Here is a 14,705-nt window from a genome sequence, read left to right as displayed (position 1 = left end):
ACTCTAATGTCGTTCCACACCCGTAAGACCTCCGTTCATCTTCAGAACACAGTTTAAGATATTTTATATTTAGTCTGAGCGCGTTTCCAAGTGTATGCACACTATACTGTCCATGTCCAGAAAGGGAATAAAAACATCATCAAAGTAGTCCAGATGAGACATCAGTTGGTTAATTAGAATCTCTTGAAGCATCGAAAATACATTTTGGCCCAAAAATAACAAAAAGTATGACTTTATTCAGCATTGTCTTCTTTTCCGCATTTGTTTTCAAACCTCAAATAAAGATTCAAGCGGTTATGAATCAGCGTATTGATTCATGATTCGGATCGCGTGTCAAACTGCCAAACTGCTGAAATCACGTGACACAGCACACAGAGAAGCTACGGTGGCCGACACAGGACAAAGATGTCGTTGTCTGAAACAGCAGAGAGTAACTAGTGCTCTGTTGAGAAGTTTGCCTGTTTAGGGCTACTGGAGAAACATATCTGAGAAAAATGGCAACTTCACTGTAAGGGGACCCGCAGTGTATGCAGAAAGAAAGGGCTCATTCTATAAATCTTTTATATCAAATACTACTATATTCTATAAAAACAATGAGCCATTTTTTGTCATGGTGACTTTAAAAGTTGGTTCACAGTCCAAAAAAAAGTCTTCTGCAAAAACAGTATTTTTTTCAGTTTTTAAAATGATTTTTATTCTCTTCTAGAAGCACTCCTAAACAAAATTACCTCACTTATTGTAGAATTATTAATTATTCCCAAATATAGCTATTCAAGTAATCTGCAAAAAAAAAAGAAATGCTCGCAGAGAAACAAAATATTGCAATGTTGTTTTCCCCCCAATATCATGCAGCCCTAGTTTGTGTATATTCAAATATGACACATCATGACACCACTGAACAAAGTTGCTAAGAGCAAAGTTGCTCTCGCATGTCTTGTAACCAAATAAGTGAAAGTGAACTATTCCTTTAAAACTAGCATGTTTGTTTTTAGCCAACACCCTGTTTACTCAGATGCTATGTGTCAAAACAATAGCTTGTCCACACTTAAATAAAAAATCCTGGAGATAACCTCCAGCAATGTGCTCTCCAGATTAATGAACGGTGAAAATTGCGCTTTTACATTATTAACTTCTGCAACCCTGACAACCTGATTTCATTTTCTCTGCCCCTGTTAATTACAGAATATCCCCCAGCCAGGCTATAAAATGATCAAACCATCATTATTAACTATCTTTAAAGCCCTGTCTTCTTTTCCGCTCCATTTTAAAAAGATCATTTAAAAGTTTTAATTTCCCTAGGAGATTTTTGTGTGTGCGTCTTATGAATAACATTCAGCAACAAGTCATAGCAGCTTTTTGTTTGTTCTTGCGGAAATAACATCTTCCCAATTAAGAAAATCAGTCACACCTGTGCATTTTCATTAGCATTAGCACCCAATAAAGCTTTTGTTTAACGAATGCTCTGTAAGTTAGACTCATTTACTTGAAATTAATTAATTGAAAATCACCTGGAGGATGACAAAGTAGAGATGGCTGACGGTGATTCTCAAGAACACGTACAGGACACATTCCCCCCCAAAATCATAACAGAAAAATAATGATAATATTTAGCTTAAAAAAAGCCTATTTATAGCATTAGTGCCATGAAAATCATTATCTCTCTAAATTCTCATTAACAGATTTTTATTTTTAGGGCTGACCATTAGGGATGGCACAATGCCCATGTGAGAGTGTTTACAGCCAGTTGAAGGAAAGGTTGTATCAGGTCAGTGTTGAGGCCCGTCCTCACAATAGATAGACTATTAAAAAAAAAAAGATGGCCTGCACTTTCTTCCACTGCAGAATTTATTTTTGGTTTTGTTTGTGTTTCATTAGATTTCATGAAGAGGGTGAGGTTTATGACCTATACTGCATGCCAGCCACCAGAGGGCGATCAAATGCTTTGGCTTCTTAAGCGAAGTGGCACATTTGTGTTAGAAAAATATCCATATTTAAAACTTTATAGACTAAAATAACTAGCTTCCTTTGTTGTACGCATCATTTTATGGCGAAAGAGTAACCCTTGACCCTTGACGCATGCGTACTGACGAACGCAGAAGCGCAGAAGATAGAGCAAAACATAGTGTGGGGGGTTACTCTTTTAGTGCAAGTCAACTCGCGCACCGCTGACTGCCAGAAGCTTGGTATTTTAGTCTATACAATTTTTCTTACACAAAACGCGCCACTTTGCTTCAGAAGGCATTTATTAATTTTCTCCCTTTAAAGGCTCTCCCTTGGAGCCATGTGGAGTAGTTATATGATGGATAGATGCACTTTTATGGATTTCATAAACAAGGCAACAATTCACTTCCATTATAATGCTTGGACTAGCCAGGACTTTTTTAATCTAACTATTAGATTAATTTGTCTGAACATATACACCTAGGAGGACTTAAGGGTGAGTAAATCATGGGCTTAATTTTTGGGTGAACTAACTCTTTAAAGATGTGTGCGGCATATTCGGTTCACACCAAGAATGTTAATTATAAAAATAACTAAAACAATAACATTGCACGTTGAAGATGCACTGATACAAGTTTTTTGGCGAGACCGATAGCCGATTATTCACAATGATACCTACACTGTAAACCCGAATAAGCTTACATACATTTTTTGATTTTGTACTTTTAATGGCTCTTAACTTGAAATATTTAAGTAAGCTAATTCAAACACTTAACTTAAAATTATAATGTAATTTCAACTTAAAAGATTTTAGTAGTGGAAACTTGGCTAGCTTTAACTAGCTAATTCAATAAATGCTACCTTGCTAATTGGTAATACAATGCTTTGATAGCATTAGCATAGCACTTGCTCAATGAGTACAGCAAAATATAACATTTAACGTATATTCTCAAACTAAGCTCATCCTCCGTCCGTCACCATGATGGCAACCCCAGCAAAAAATCCACATAAATTCTTCTAAATTAGCATAAAAAAACATTAAACACTAAATTTTACCACTTAACATTAAGCTATTTTTTTATTTGTATTGATAACTAATGAACTGTGAACATTGGATAACTTTCCTGTGGTACATGCATGTTAAGTCACATATTGTTCAACATACCTTCTGATGTTCATTCATTTTTATTTTGTAATGTAACTTAGTAGTAAAGTGGAAGTGATGACTTTTGCACCACGCTGCACTTGAACTGAGGCGTTACAGCGGTCTGTCACGTCACATTCATCAAAACGTCAAAACATTCAGACATTTTTTTTCAGACAGATTGACAGGATATAATCATCCGATGGCCAATTGTGAAAATATTTGCTTTTATCAGCCGATACATTGGTGCATCTCTAGTCCACACCGATGGACAATAACATTCAGTTAAGCACATGCTGCAGTTTTGTCGTCTGTTGCTTTAAATGCTCGTGCTCTTGGCGGATTTTGATTGGCTGCCAAATGTTTTATCATTTATCAGGTGGAAAAAATAATTCTGAATGTGATTTCAACAATATTGTTCCTTTATTGTCCATGTTATGCATGAATCTTATGTTCGTTGAAGTAGGCAACTTCTTTTTAACACCTCTTGAGGTGTGGCTTGCTCTATTCTCAGAATTTAAATTTTAAAGTTATATTTATCATCTTTGGTGTGAACGTACACATCCTCGATTCTTTGATGCACATTTTCCATGCCTAGCTAAAGTTAGCCTTTGGTTTTCTTTTAAGTATTGAATATTGCTCTTTTGTTGTTGTTGTAACATTGTTAATTCTTCTGAATTCGGCTAAGTAAATATATAACCAAGATAAAATGATCTAGCTGGCTGACGTTGATAACATTAAAGTAATGAGTTTTTTGTGTTACGGTAATGACTACTGGAGGGAAATGTGCCTAATTGTCATAAAAATGATGGAAAAAATAATGCAACAGCTCTTAATGAGGCTGAAAATGGCTTCATTTCCTTAATGCAAAATATGATTTCAATTATTATTATTTATTTCATTTTAGGCTGAAGTGTGACCTGGACAGATCCTTGACAGCTTTTGAATGTCTATATTAGCTGCATCTTTCCTCGACGTACGAAGGAGCTCTATTTATATCACATCAAGTATACAGTGACTATTCGTGAAATAGGCTACCTCTAAAAATATCTGATGAACAAATATTTGGAAAATCCAAACACTTTTGCATTTTCTCCCTTTTTAAGAGGACATTATTGGAAGTCAAAATCGTTTGTTTCTATAGCGTTCAGTTTTAATACAGAATTTGAGGCTGATGGGAGAATGCCAATGAAAGCATATAATTGCAATCAGACCTCTCTCTCTCTCTCTCTCTCTCTCTCTCTCTCTCTCTCTCTCTCTCTCTCTCTCCGCTCTCTCTCTCTCTCTCTCTCTCTCTCTCTCTCTCTCTCTCTCTCTCTCTCTCTCTCTCTCTCTCTTCTCTCTCTCTCTCTCTCTCTCCCTACCCTCGACTAATTAAAGACACTCAACTATAATGATGGCAGAGTGGGAAAATGGCATGGTGGAGTTGGCGGCCAGTGCTGACGTGTTGGTGAGGGCGGGGTCGTGTGACCTGCCCTGGCCCTCTGAGGGCGTGTCAGAGAAATGGCGATTACGATGCGGGCGCCTGAACATCAGTGTCGTGTTTCATCACTCTCAGCCCATCTCTGCGCACAAAATGTCACCGGCAGAGAGGGGCTTAGCTGTAAAGGGTAAAGAGATTCTATCGGTTTTCTGCCTTTTTTTGCATATTCATACTCTGCCTGTGCTCATTTGAATTTCATCTAAAAAAAGCAGAGATAGGCTTTGTGTTCTTTCCTGGTAGGCTGAGGGGACAATAACGCTCCAATAGGGAGACAGCATGGCAGTGGCTCCGCCTGTGAAGCGAGCTTTCCCTTCCAACAACACCTGGCTGAGTTGGATAACACAAGCGCTGTGCTGAACTCATGCCTGCTGTGTGTGTGTGTGTCATGTGTGACCCTGTGCATGAACTCATTATTAATAAGAACTATAAACTGCTTCGTTCCATTTCCATTGGAGGTAGATCTCGAATGTCTGGATGACTGCAGCTTGTTTTTCTGAATTGATTCAGTTGTTTTTTTTCTATACACATGAGACTTTAGCTAACATTGGTGTTTGGCTCCCAAATATTGGTCCCTATTGTTCATTTGGTACGGAGGCCACGCATCCATTTTTGGTTGTTTATTTGTGGGATTTATTGATTTTGACTGTGAGAGAGCAGACAGGAAACATGGGTGGGTGGGGGGATGAATCGGATCGGCAAATGACCCAACCTGGACTCAAACTAAAGTCTCCCACGTACACAACATGTCGGTGCACATGCTCTTCCACCAGGCCATGTCTCTGACCTTTTGTAGCAGTTTATTTTTGCCCTGAATTCTGCAAGTAATGTTAGTCCAGGCTTCTTGGAGCAAAATCTGTTGTAATTTTGTTCTGCAAGACATTTCTGTTCTTAAACAACCAGTTTTTGCTTCTGTACATTTTAAGACTTATAAATGAAAAGGACCTTTGTTGTGATTGGCTAATTTATTTTTGCCCTGAATTCTGCAAGTAATGTATAGTCAAGGCTTCTTGGTGCAGAATCTGTTGTAATTTTTTTCTACAAGACATTTAAACTACCTATGCTCTTTAGAATTAAACAGCCAGTTTTTGCTTCTGTACCTTTAAGACTTCTAAATGTAAAGGACCTTTTGTTGTGATTGGCTCCTTTTTTTCTGAATTCTACAAATAATGTTATTCAAGGCTTCTTGGAGCAAAATTTGTTGTAATTTTTTTCTACTTCTGCTGTTTAAATTCTTAAGACTACTAAAATGTCAATGACCATGTTGTGATTGGCTAATATTTTGTATGTGAAAACTACTGGCGAAAAGCTCAGACGGTGTTTGTATGTTAATGAAGTCAATCTTGTTCTAATATTCTCCTGTTTGTGACTGTTCAACCATGAAGACTGATCTTTAAATGACCCGTTCTTTTTCATAGCTAAAAGCAATATCAAACAAGAAGGTGTGTGCGGACCAAACCACAGCTCAACAGATTCAGACAAAATCTGCCTGTTAGTTCGAATATTTTTAATCTCCCAATAAAAATAGTTCCAAAAGAAAAAAAGGAGAGTTATGAGTTGTCGGACAACACACAAAATGAAATGGATTATACGAGTTATTCATTCCCGCTCAAAAGCCTTCTGTGATTAATCCGTTCCAAATCCACTCCAGGTTTTCCATTTCTTGCTCCCACTCACCAGTAAGAAAACCTACGATGAGTGATACTGGAATGAGATTAAACACAAACACTCTTTATACAAACTTTCAACAAACCCCCTCTTTGCTCCAAGCAAAATCACACAACTCCACTTCCACTCCCCACCGCTCTCAATCTCTGGTCAGGAACAGGGAGCAGAGTAATGCAGTGAAACATCCAAATGATGTTAATCTAAATATAAAAACTCTTGGCCAATCAAATTCAAGAACCAAAAACGAACTGTTATATAATGTAGTTTATTTATTCTGCTTTTAAATGTATTATGTGCTTGACACATGGCTATAACAAACCCATTGAAGAGCTTGGTGTTCTGTTCAGGACTGTACAGTACCCCCAAATAACTTATTAACGTGATCATGATAACTATTTGATAAAACGTTAGTTAATACGAAGACAAATAAACTGAAACAAAATATAAATATTAGGCACAAAAAAAGTAGTAAAATAACTAAAACTGAAATAAAAATATAAAAAATAAAAAGTAAAATAAAATATAAAAAAATAAAGCATTTTAATAATACAAAAACAATGCTTATTGAAATATTTTCCGTTTTTTTTTAATAAGTAGTAGAACATAAACACCAAACATAAAATGTCTGAATTCTGCACATTTTTTATCGTCTAGCAAAATAAATTCAACCCTGAAACAAAAAAGTTCTAAAATTAGAAACTGACAAGAAAGACAATTACAGCGGTATTCCCTGAGCTGTAAGGGCCTCGCTCAGGAAATACAACACAAATGGAGACATTTCCTCTAGTTCAGGGCTGGGAAACTCTGGCCTTCGAGATCTATTTTCCTGAATAGTCTCGCTGCAGCCCTGATCAAACTCCCCTTCCTGCATGAAAAAACGTGTCCTCCGCATTTTTAATAAGACTTATATGCATTCCCGCACCTAGATTTAAATTCAAAGAGACAAGATATTCGTTGCATGACATGAAGTTGTGCATAAAGTGTCATTTTATTTTTATCAAAAACGCAGAAGCATTATGGAGCGTTAAACATGTTATATGCTATATGTTTAGTACATACGCTCTCTCTCTCTCTCTCTCTCTCTCTCTCCTCTCTCTCTCTCACAGAAATAATAACTTATGCCAAGAAATCCTTTATGTGGACAAAAACGTCCAGCTATCGCTGTAGCTGAATAAAAAGCAGAAAAGTTTTTACTGATGAAATGTAAAGACAGTAAACAAACGAATGCGACAATATATGTATGTGTTTTTCGATCTTGAGGTATATTCATGACAAGGTATATGAATAATGCAGTGCTAATTGACATAGCCTTCATTACAGTATAGAAACTGAAATATATATTCTAACATATTCTGTAATAAAAATTAAAAGTAATAAAAGAAAACCCATTGATGACAATGCACAAGTGTTTGTTGTATGTAAACCAATAATAATGGTCAATAGGAATATATAGCAAGAAAATAAAATCTGTCAAAGGTCTAAATAAAACTGGTATTACATGACATTTCCGTCCCCCTCACTTCTGAAATAATGCCTGCCTGTAGCTTTCTAGTGATCCTAAAGACCTTGATTAGCTTTGTTCAGGTGTGTTTGATCAGAGTTGAAGGAAAGTGGATCTGGAGAACCAGAGTTGCCCAGCCTGATCTAGAGTTTAGGTACTGCATTTGAGGGCAGGATCACGTGCCAGCCATCTTGTAGCTGAATGGATTGTATTCTTGATCTGCTTGCCTCACAAACAAATTGCTGCTAATGGATGCATTTGTGTGCTTGTTAGACGCCGTCTCTAGGAATTGATGCACTGCTGAAATTTCCTTCTGGACTGAAAACAGTCCTTTAATGTGGCACAGGAGCTTTCGATTGGTTTTCGTCATGCTGGTCTGTGTCATTAACATACGATTTTGAATGAATAAAGTCACCATCAGGGTATGCCGATGACATGAGAATAGTTTAGTGAGTCATTTCATTTTGGAATATATTTGAATTCATTCCCTTTTTTGTAATATCACTGAAATATGGTTGATTTTACAGGTTTGAACTCATTATTCATAAACATGTATTCCCAAATTTGGAATATAGGGTGTAATAGGTATAGTTGCTAGGTGTTGTTTATGGTGGTTGCTCAGGTTCCCACTTTGACTCATTTTGACTGAGACTTTTATTTTATATTCGTGTGTTTCAGTGGGCATCTGGAGAGCCTCCTGTTTCCGCCTCCTCGTGTTGCTGTACTACCATGAGCAGTTCCACTCCATCCACAGGTACTGTCTGTTCATCAACATCACTTCCATTAACAGTCTAGACGCTTTCGCATGAAATCAACGTTGTCACTGCTTGCTTACATAATAAATGTTGACGTTCTGGATTCATCAAAATGTCTTTTCATAATCTTTTATTAAAATTTAATTACCTTCTCTGCCTCTGAAATGACTTTTCTGCTAATGTAACCAAGGGTGTACAAGTTAGAAAAATAATACTTTATTCTGATTGCTCAATTACAGCATTCTGTGTTATAATGAGCGATAAACAACTTGTCCCAGGCAGCTGATTTCCTATATAGTGGCATATTATGTATCACTCGCATTATAAAATAAGTTTAATTTAAATCAATATTTTATGTCCATTTATGTATTTGCTAAGTAGCCGAGTAATAAAAGTGATAATGTACACTACAGTGAGCTGCTCATAAACCTCTACTTCAGCTCAGCATGCCAAAGTTTATTTTGCTATAATGACCAACTAACTGTAAATTATCCCTTATTTATATGTTTCAGCTACTCATTATTTCCTGCTGAATATTCTGATCTGTTCCGATGCCTTATTAATGTAAAAAACTGTGTTCATTTGACATCCTTCATACATTTTCATGCAAAGTATAAAACAGATTACTCAAACTGTTAGACAATGATTGAGTATTGACAGATCTACAGTTGTGAGATAATTTTGCACCAACGGTTACAAATATTAGTAATTATCATCTTAAGATCTTCATTAAGTCTTATTATGCTATTTTAAAGGCTCCTATTTATTTTGGAGGTCTCCTACAATAGGTTTACATGCATCCAAGTCAAAAACCACTTTTTTCCCCCTCATAATATACATAGCATCATCAGCTCTTTTCTCACAGTGTCTGAATGGTTTGATTAAGGATTCGGTCTCTCTAAAACGCTCTATTTCGTGAGCCTGCTCTGCTCTGATTGGTCAGATAACCCAGTCTGTTTTAATTGGTCTACTTTGCTCTGATTGGTCAGATGACCCTGTCTGTTTTGATTGGTCTGCTCTGCTCTGAATGGTCAGATGACCCTGCTGTTGGGATTGGTTTACTCTGCTCTGATTGGTCAAATGACTCAGTCTGTTGTGATTGGTCTACTCTGCTCTGATTGGTCAGATGGCTCAGTCTGTTGTGATTGGTCTACTCTGCTCTGATTGGTCAGATGACCCAGTCTGTTGTGATTGGTCTACTCTGCTCTGATTGGTCAGATGACCCAGTCTGTTGTGATTGGTCTACTCTGCTCTGATTGGTCAGATGGCCCAGTCTTTTGTAAACAAATACCATTACCATATCTGAATACCATATCTTTCAACTGCTACCTCAGGACTTGTTACACAGCAAAAAAAAAATTCCAAAGTCTCATCTTTTGGAAGTGCATACACAGAGGATTAGCTTTTGCTGCGCACAAAACAGTGTCTTCTTGACATGTCAAAAACACAAACCAAACTCTTACAGGCTTCAGCTACAACTACCGTGTTTGAGGGTCAAAGTACATGTTGTTTGATGGCAGACCATTGGCTGACATTGTGCACATTTGTTACAAACCTATGTAGGTTTGCGCAGGAAGTGAGACTGGAATTACTGACCACTCATTGGATGTCGTACAGAATTAAGAGACAACCCCATTTATCGAGCACTTTGATCTTTGAAACTTTGCAGACCTTTTACAGGCATGAACCGCTAATTTACACACTACATTAAAGCTAACATCTGAAAAAGCTGAGGTACATTAAATTAATTTAATGTCATGAACACTGAAGTCTAAAATCATAATGATGCTATATATATATATATATATATATATATATATATATATATATATATATATATATATATATATATATATATATATATATATATATATATATATATATATATACACATACATACACTCACCTAAAGGATTATTAGAAACACTATACTAATACTGTGTTTGACCCCCTTTCACCTTCAGAACTGCCTTAATTCTATGTGGCGTTGATTCAAGAAGGTGCTGAAAGCATTCTTTAGAAATGTTGGTCCATATGGATAGGATAGCATCTTGCATTTGATGGAGATTTGTGGGATGCACATCCAGGGCACGAAGCGCCTGTTCCACCACATCCCAAAGATGCTCTATTGGGTTGAGATCTGGTGACTGTGAGGGGCCATTTTAGTACACTGAACTCATTGTCATGGTCAAGAAACCAATTTGAAATGATTCAAGCTTTGTGACATGGTGCATTATCCTGCTGGAAGTAGCCATCAGAGGATGGGTACATGGTGGTCATAAAGGGATGGACATGGTCAGAAACAATGCTCAGGTAAGCTGTGGCATTTAAACGATGCCCAGTTGGCACTAAGGGGCAAATGACTAAAATGACAAAAGTGTGCCAAGAAAACATCCCCCACACCATTACACCACCACCAGCAGCCTGCACAGTGGTAACAGGGAATGATGGATCCATGTTCTCATTCTGTTTACGCCAAAATCTGACTCCATCTGAATGTCTCAACAGAAATCGAGACTCATCAGACCAGGCAACATTTTTCCAGTCTTCAACTGTCCAATTTTGGTGAGCTTGTGCAAATTGTAGCCTCTTTTTCCTATTTGTAGTGGAGACGAGTGATACCCGGTGTGGTCTTCTGCTGTTGTAGCCCATCCGCCTCAAGGTTGTGCGTGTTGTGGCTTCACAAATGCTTTGCTGCATACCTCGGTGGTAACGAGTGGTTATTTCAGTCAAAGTTGCTCTTCTATCAGCTTGAATAAGTCGGCCCATTCTCCTCTGACCTCTAGCATTAACACGGCATTTTCGCCCACAGGACTGCCGCATACTGGATGTTTTTCCCTTTTCACACCCTTCTTTGTAAACCCTAGAAATGGTTGTGCGTGAAAATCCCAGTAACTGAGCAGATTGTGAAATACTCAGAATGGCCCGTCTGGGACCAACAACCTTGCCACGCTCAAAATTGCTTAAATCTCCTTTCTTTCCCATTATTACATTCAGTTTGGAGTTCAGGAGATTGACCAGGACCACTCCCCTAAATGCATTGAAGCAAATGCCATGTGATTGGTTGATTAGATAAATGCATTAATGAGTAATTGAACAGGTGTTCCTAATAATCATTTAGGTGTGTATATATATAATATTACTATTGCTTTTCAACCTTTTAACAGCACTAAAAAACAACTATGGAATGATCAGTGTATAATGGTGAAATGGTTGGTGAGTGTATTAGCTGTTATTTGAGCATCTGAATGGAGATAAAATGGAGGGCAGAATGAAATGACCCCATCATCTGCTCCCCATCTTCTCTAACCCCTCTCTGTCATTTCTTTTCTCTCTTGCTCACTCATCCTTCTCCTAGTAAACAATAATCCTTAATATGTTGTTTTCCTTTGGAAAGGAAAACAGTGTCTCTATTATTTTCAGAGTTTAAAGTGGAATGACCAAGGATAGCCTCCGGACAGCTTCTATATTTTGATATTTTCCACTTCTCATGAAAGCTCCACAGTGAGCGCTTTAAGATGTGCTTGGCATTTTAGTGATGCGGCAAAATGATGGCTTTTAATGTGGTCTAGTGCTGAATGGCCAGTATGATTTGCGGATACATGTTGTGCTGTAACTAATGCAGAAAAGAACATAGATGCTAGTATTGTTGTGAAGATCAAGGTTTGCACATCTCCATAAAATTTCCCATGAATAATTTGCAGCCGTGCATTTCTTTGACATAGTCATGGCAAATTCATCTTTTTTTATTTGCCTTGTCAATGGATAATGTACCGTTTGGCTTTTCAAATATTATTTTGTGAGTGTTTGTGGTTTATCACCAGCCTATGGTAGTTTGCTGGTCTTGTCTGGTTTATCTGGTTAAAACTATCAAAGAAGACCTGCCTAACCAGCTTTGTCAGGCTGAGAGATCAGCTATCCACCTTAGGTTACTGAGCTTTTTCCCCCCGGCAGGGTCAGTAAATTAAAAACCCTGTCTTTCATCCGCTAGTCTGAATTGCACAGTCATTAGCATTTAGACAAATTAGCACAGAATACAACCTTGAATTGACTATTGACCTTAGACATTTTTTCCCTGTTATGGAGTCAGCTGCATCATTGTTTGGGTTTCTTGACGCAAAATGGCCTTCACAGTACATCACGGTCGTTGCAATACAAAACTAAGGAAGCCATAACAAAGCTTTGTGCTGATAGCCCAATCAAGCTAGTTTACATCAAGGTCAATATAGTCCATGCTGTTTAATAATGATAAAAATGGCTTCAAATACCTCCCTGATGTTTTGGGCTGTTCACACTCCGTATACGTCATTAACTACAATTTACTCTTGTCACTATTTACTCGTCTAATCACTTTAGCTGAAAACATGTTTAATTAGAATGTAGTCATGTGGGAAGTTTTCTGTTATAAAATAGTAGCTAAAATTAAACACTAGTCCTTGACAGTGTGAGGAAGCTACTTTGAATCTGTAAACTTGCCAAGCTGCGAGTTAAACTAGTCAAATTACCGTTTTAATATAGTTAGCTTTTTAATTTATTTCCAAGTTCTGAGATGAATTATTCATTGTCACTTGCTATAAAGTTCATGCAAAATGATGTTCAAACTCATGCACTTTTAAGATTAAGTAAAGCACATACACTATATTGCCAAAAGGTTTGGGGCGCCTGCCTTTACATGCACATGAACTTTAATGACATCCCATTCTTAATCCGTAAGGTTTAATGTGGCCAACCCTTTTCAGCCATAACCACATCAAGTCTTCTGGGAAGGCTTTCCACAAGGTTTAGGAGTGTGTTTATGGGAATTTTTATTACCATTCTTCAAGAAACACATTTGTGAGGTCAGGCACTGATGTTGCTGATGTTCTCCTGGCAACCGCCAAACCCAGACTCGTCCATCAGATTGCCAAACAGAGATGCGTGATTCGTCACTTCAGAGAACACATCTCCATTGCTCTAGAGTTCAGTGGCAGCATGCTGTATGAAACGCTTTGCATTGCACTTGGTGATGTAAAGCTTGGCTGTAGCTGCTCGGCCATGGAAACCCATGAAGCTCTCTACGCACTGTTATTGAGCTAATCTGAAGACCACATGAAATTTGGAAGTCTGTAGCTATTGACTCTGCAGAAAGTTGGCGACTTCTGTGCACTGTGCACCACAGCATGCGCTGACCCCGCTCTGTGATTTTACGTGGCCTACGGAGTTGCTGTTGTTCCCAATTGCTTACACTTTGTTATAATACCACTAACAGTTGACCGAGGAATATTTAGTAGTGAGGAAATTTCATGAATGGACTTATTGCACAGGTAACAACCTAACACGGTACCATGCTTGAATTCACTGATCTCCTGAGAGCGACCCGTTCTTTCACAAATTTTTGTAGAAGCGTCTGCATGCCTAGGTGATTGATTTTATATACCTGTGGCCATGGAAGTGATTAGAACACCGGAATTCAATGATTTGGAGTGGTGTCTCAATACTTTTGTCAATATAGTGTAATCATTACCTGAGATTATCATTTTCATAGCCGCTATATCGCCGGAATAGAAACCATTTTTGTAAAATGGAATCCACTGTTGCCCTTTGTGACAACAACTCTGATTAACATGGAAAAGATACCCTTTATCACATCACTACATCCCGTCTGATTAGGACAAAATGTTAGTTTGTTTAGTTTAGGTTGTTACTCCCCAACACTGGTCCTGTAATCACTACTTTGCTCTTTATGGCTGTATAACATCAGAGTGTGTTATCTGAAAAGCATGTAGGACCGGATCCTTTTTCCCATGTGAAGCAAAACTTGTGTTCCAGCACATCAAGCATATGAGCGCCCAAAGGCTCGAAGTCGTTGCACCTTTGCAAACACATGCACACTTGATTGCTGTCTACTGGGACCACTCTGCCAGAACAATACAAAAGCATTTCTGCCCTGTCAAACCTGACATACTCCCTCTTGCCCCAGGCAAAGTTGACAGTGCAGCCCATAACCATGAGTTAAAGCTGATCAGACATGTTTGACTGGGGTTTGGTTGTGTGTAAGTCTGTAACCAGCCTTTATCAAGCTGAAGGTTCTTACCCTGGTACATAAATGTTCCAAGACTTTTCGTTGGAAGGGGTCATTTGTGAGAGGAGAGCGACAATGCAACCGACAGGTAGAACAGCGCAGAGGTAATACTCGCGGTGAAGGATGGCATTTCAGGAATGTCAGATATGGGAATT

General features: G+C 38.0%; 1 protein-coding gene across 5 annotated transcripts in view; it reads left to right on the top strand.

Annotated features, from left to right (window-relative positions):
* Positions 1-14,705, top strand: part of ptbp3 (polypyrimidine tract binding protein 3) — an 80,415-nt gene that overhangs the window by 28,156 nt on the left and 37,554 nt on the right. For 4 of the 5 annotated variants that reach the window (XM_067433929.1, XM_067433930.1, XM_067433928.1 and 1 more), the window contains exon 2: positions 8,413-8,488. The exons of the other annotated variant lie outside the window; for it this stretch is intronic. In XM_067433929.1, the coding sequence (XP_067290030.1) occupies positions 8,413-8,488 (76 nt within the window). The remainder of the gene's footprint in view (positions 1-8,412; positions 8,489-14,705) is intronic. 5 annotated transcript variants of the gene reach the window in all.

Source organism: Pseudorasbora parva, chromosome 23 (genome assembly GCF_024679245.1).
Source record: "Pseudorasbora parva isolate DD20220531a chromosome 23, ASM2467924v1, whole genome shotgun sequence".
NCBI lineage: Eukaryota > Metazoa > Chordata > Actinopteri > Cypriniformes > Gobionidae > Pseudorasbora > Pseudorasbora parva.
Note: the sequence above shows the minus strand (reverse complement) of the source record. Positions and strands in the feature narration are given on the sequence as shown.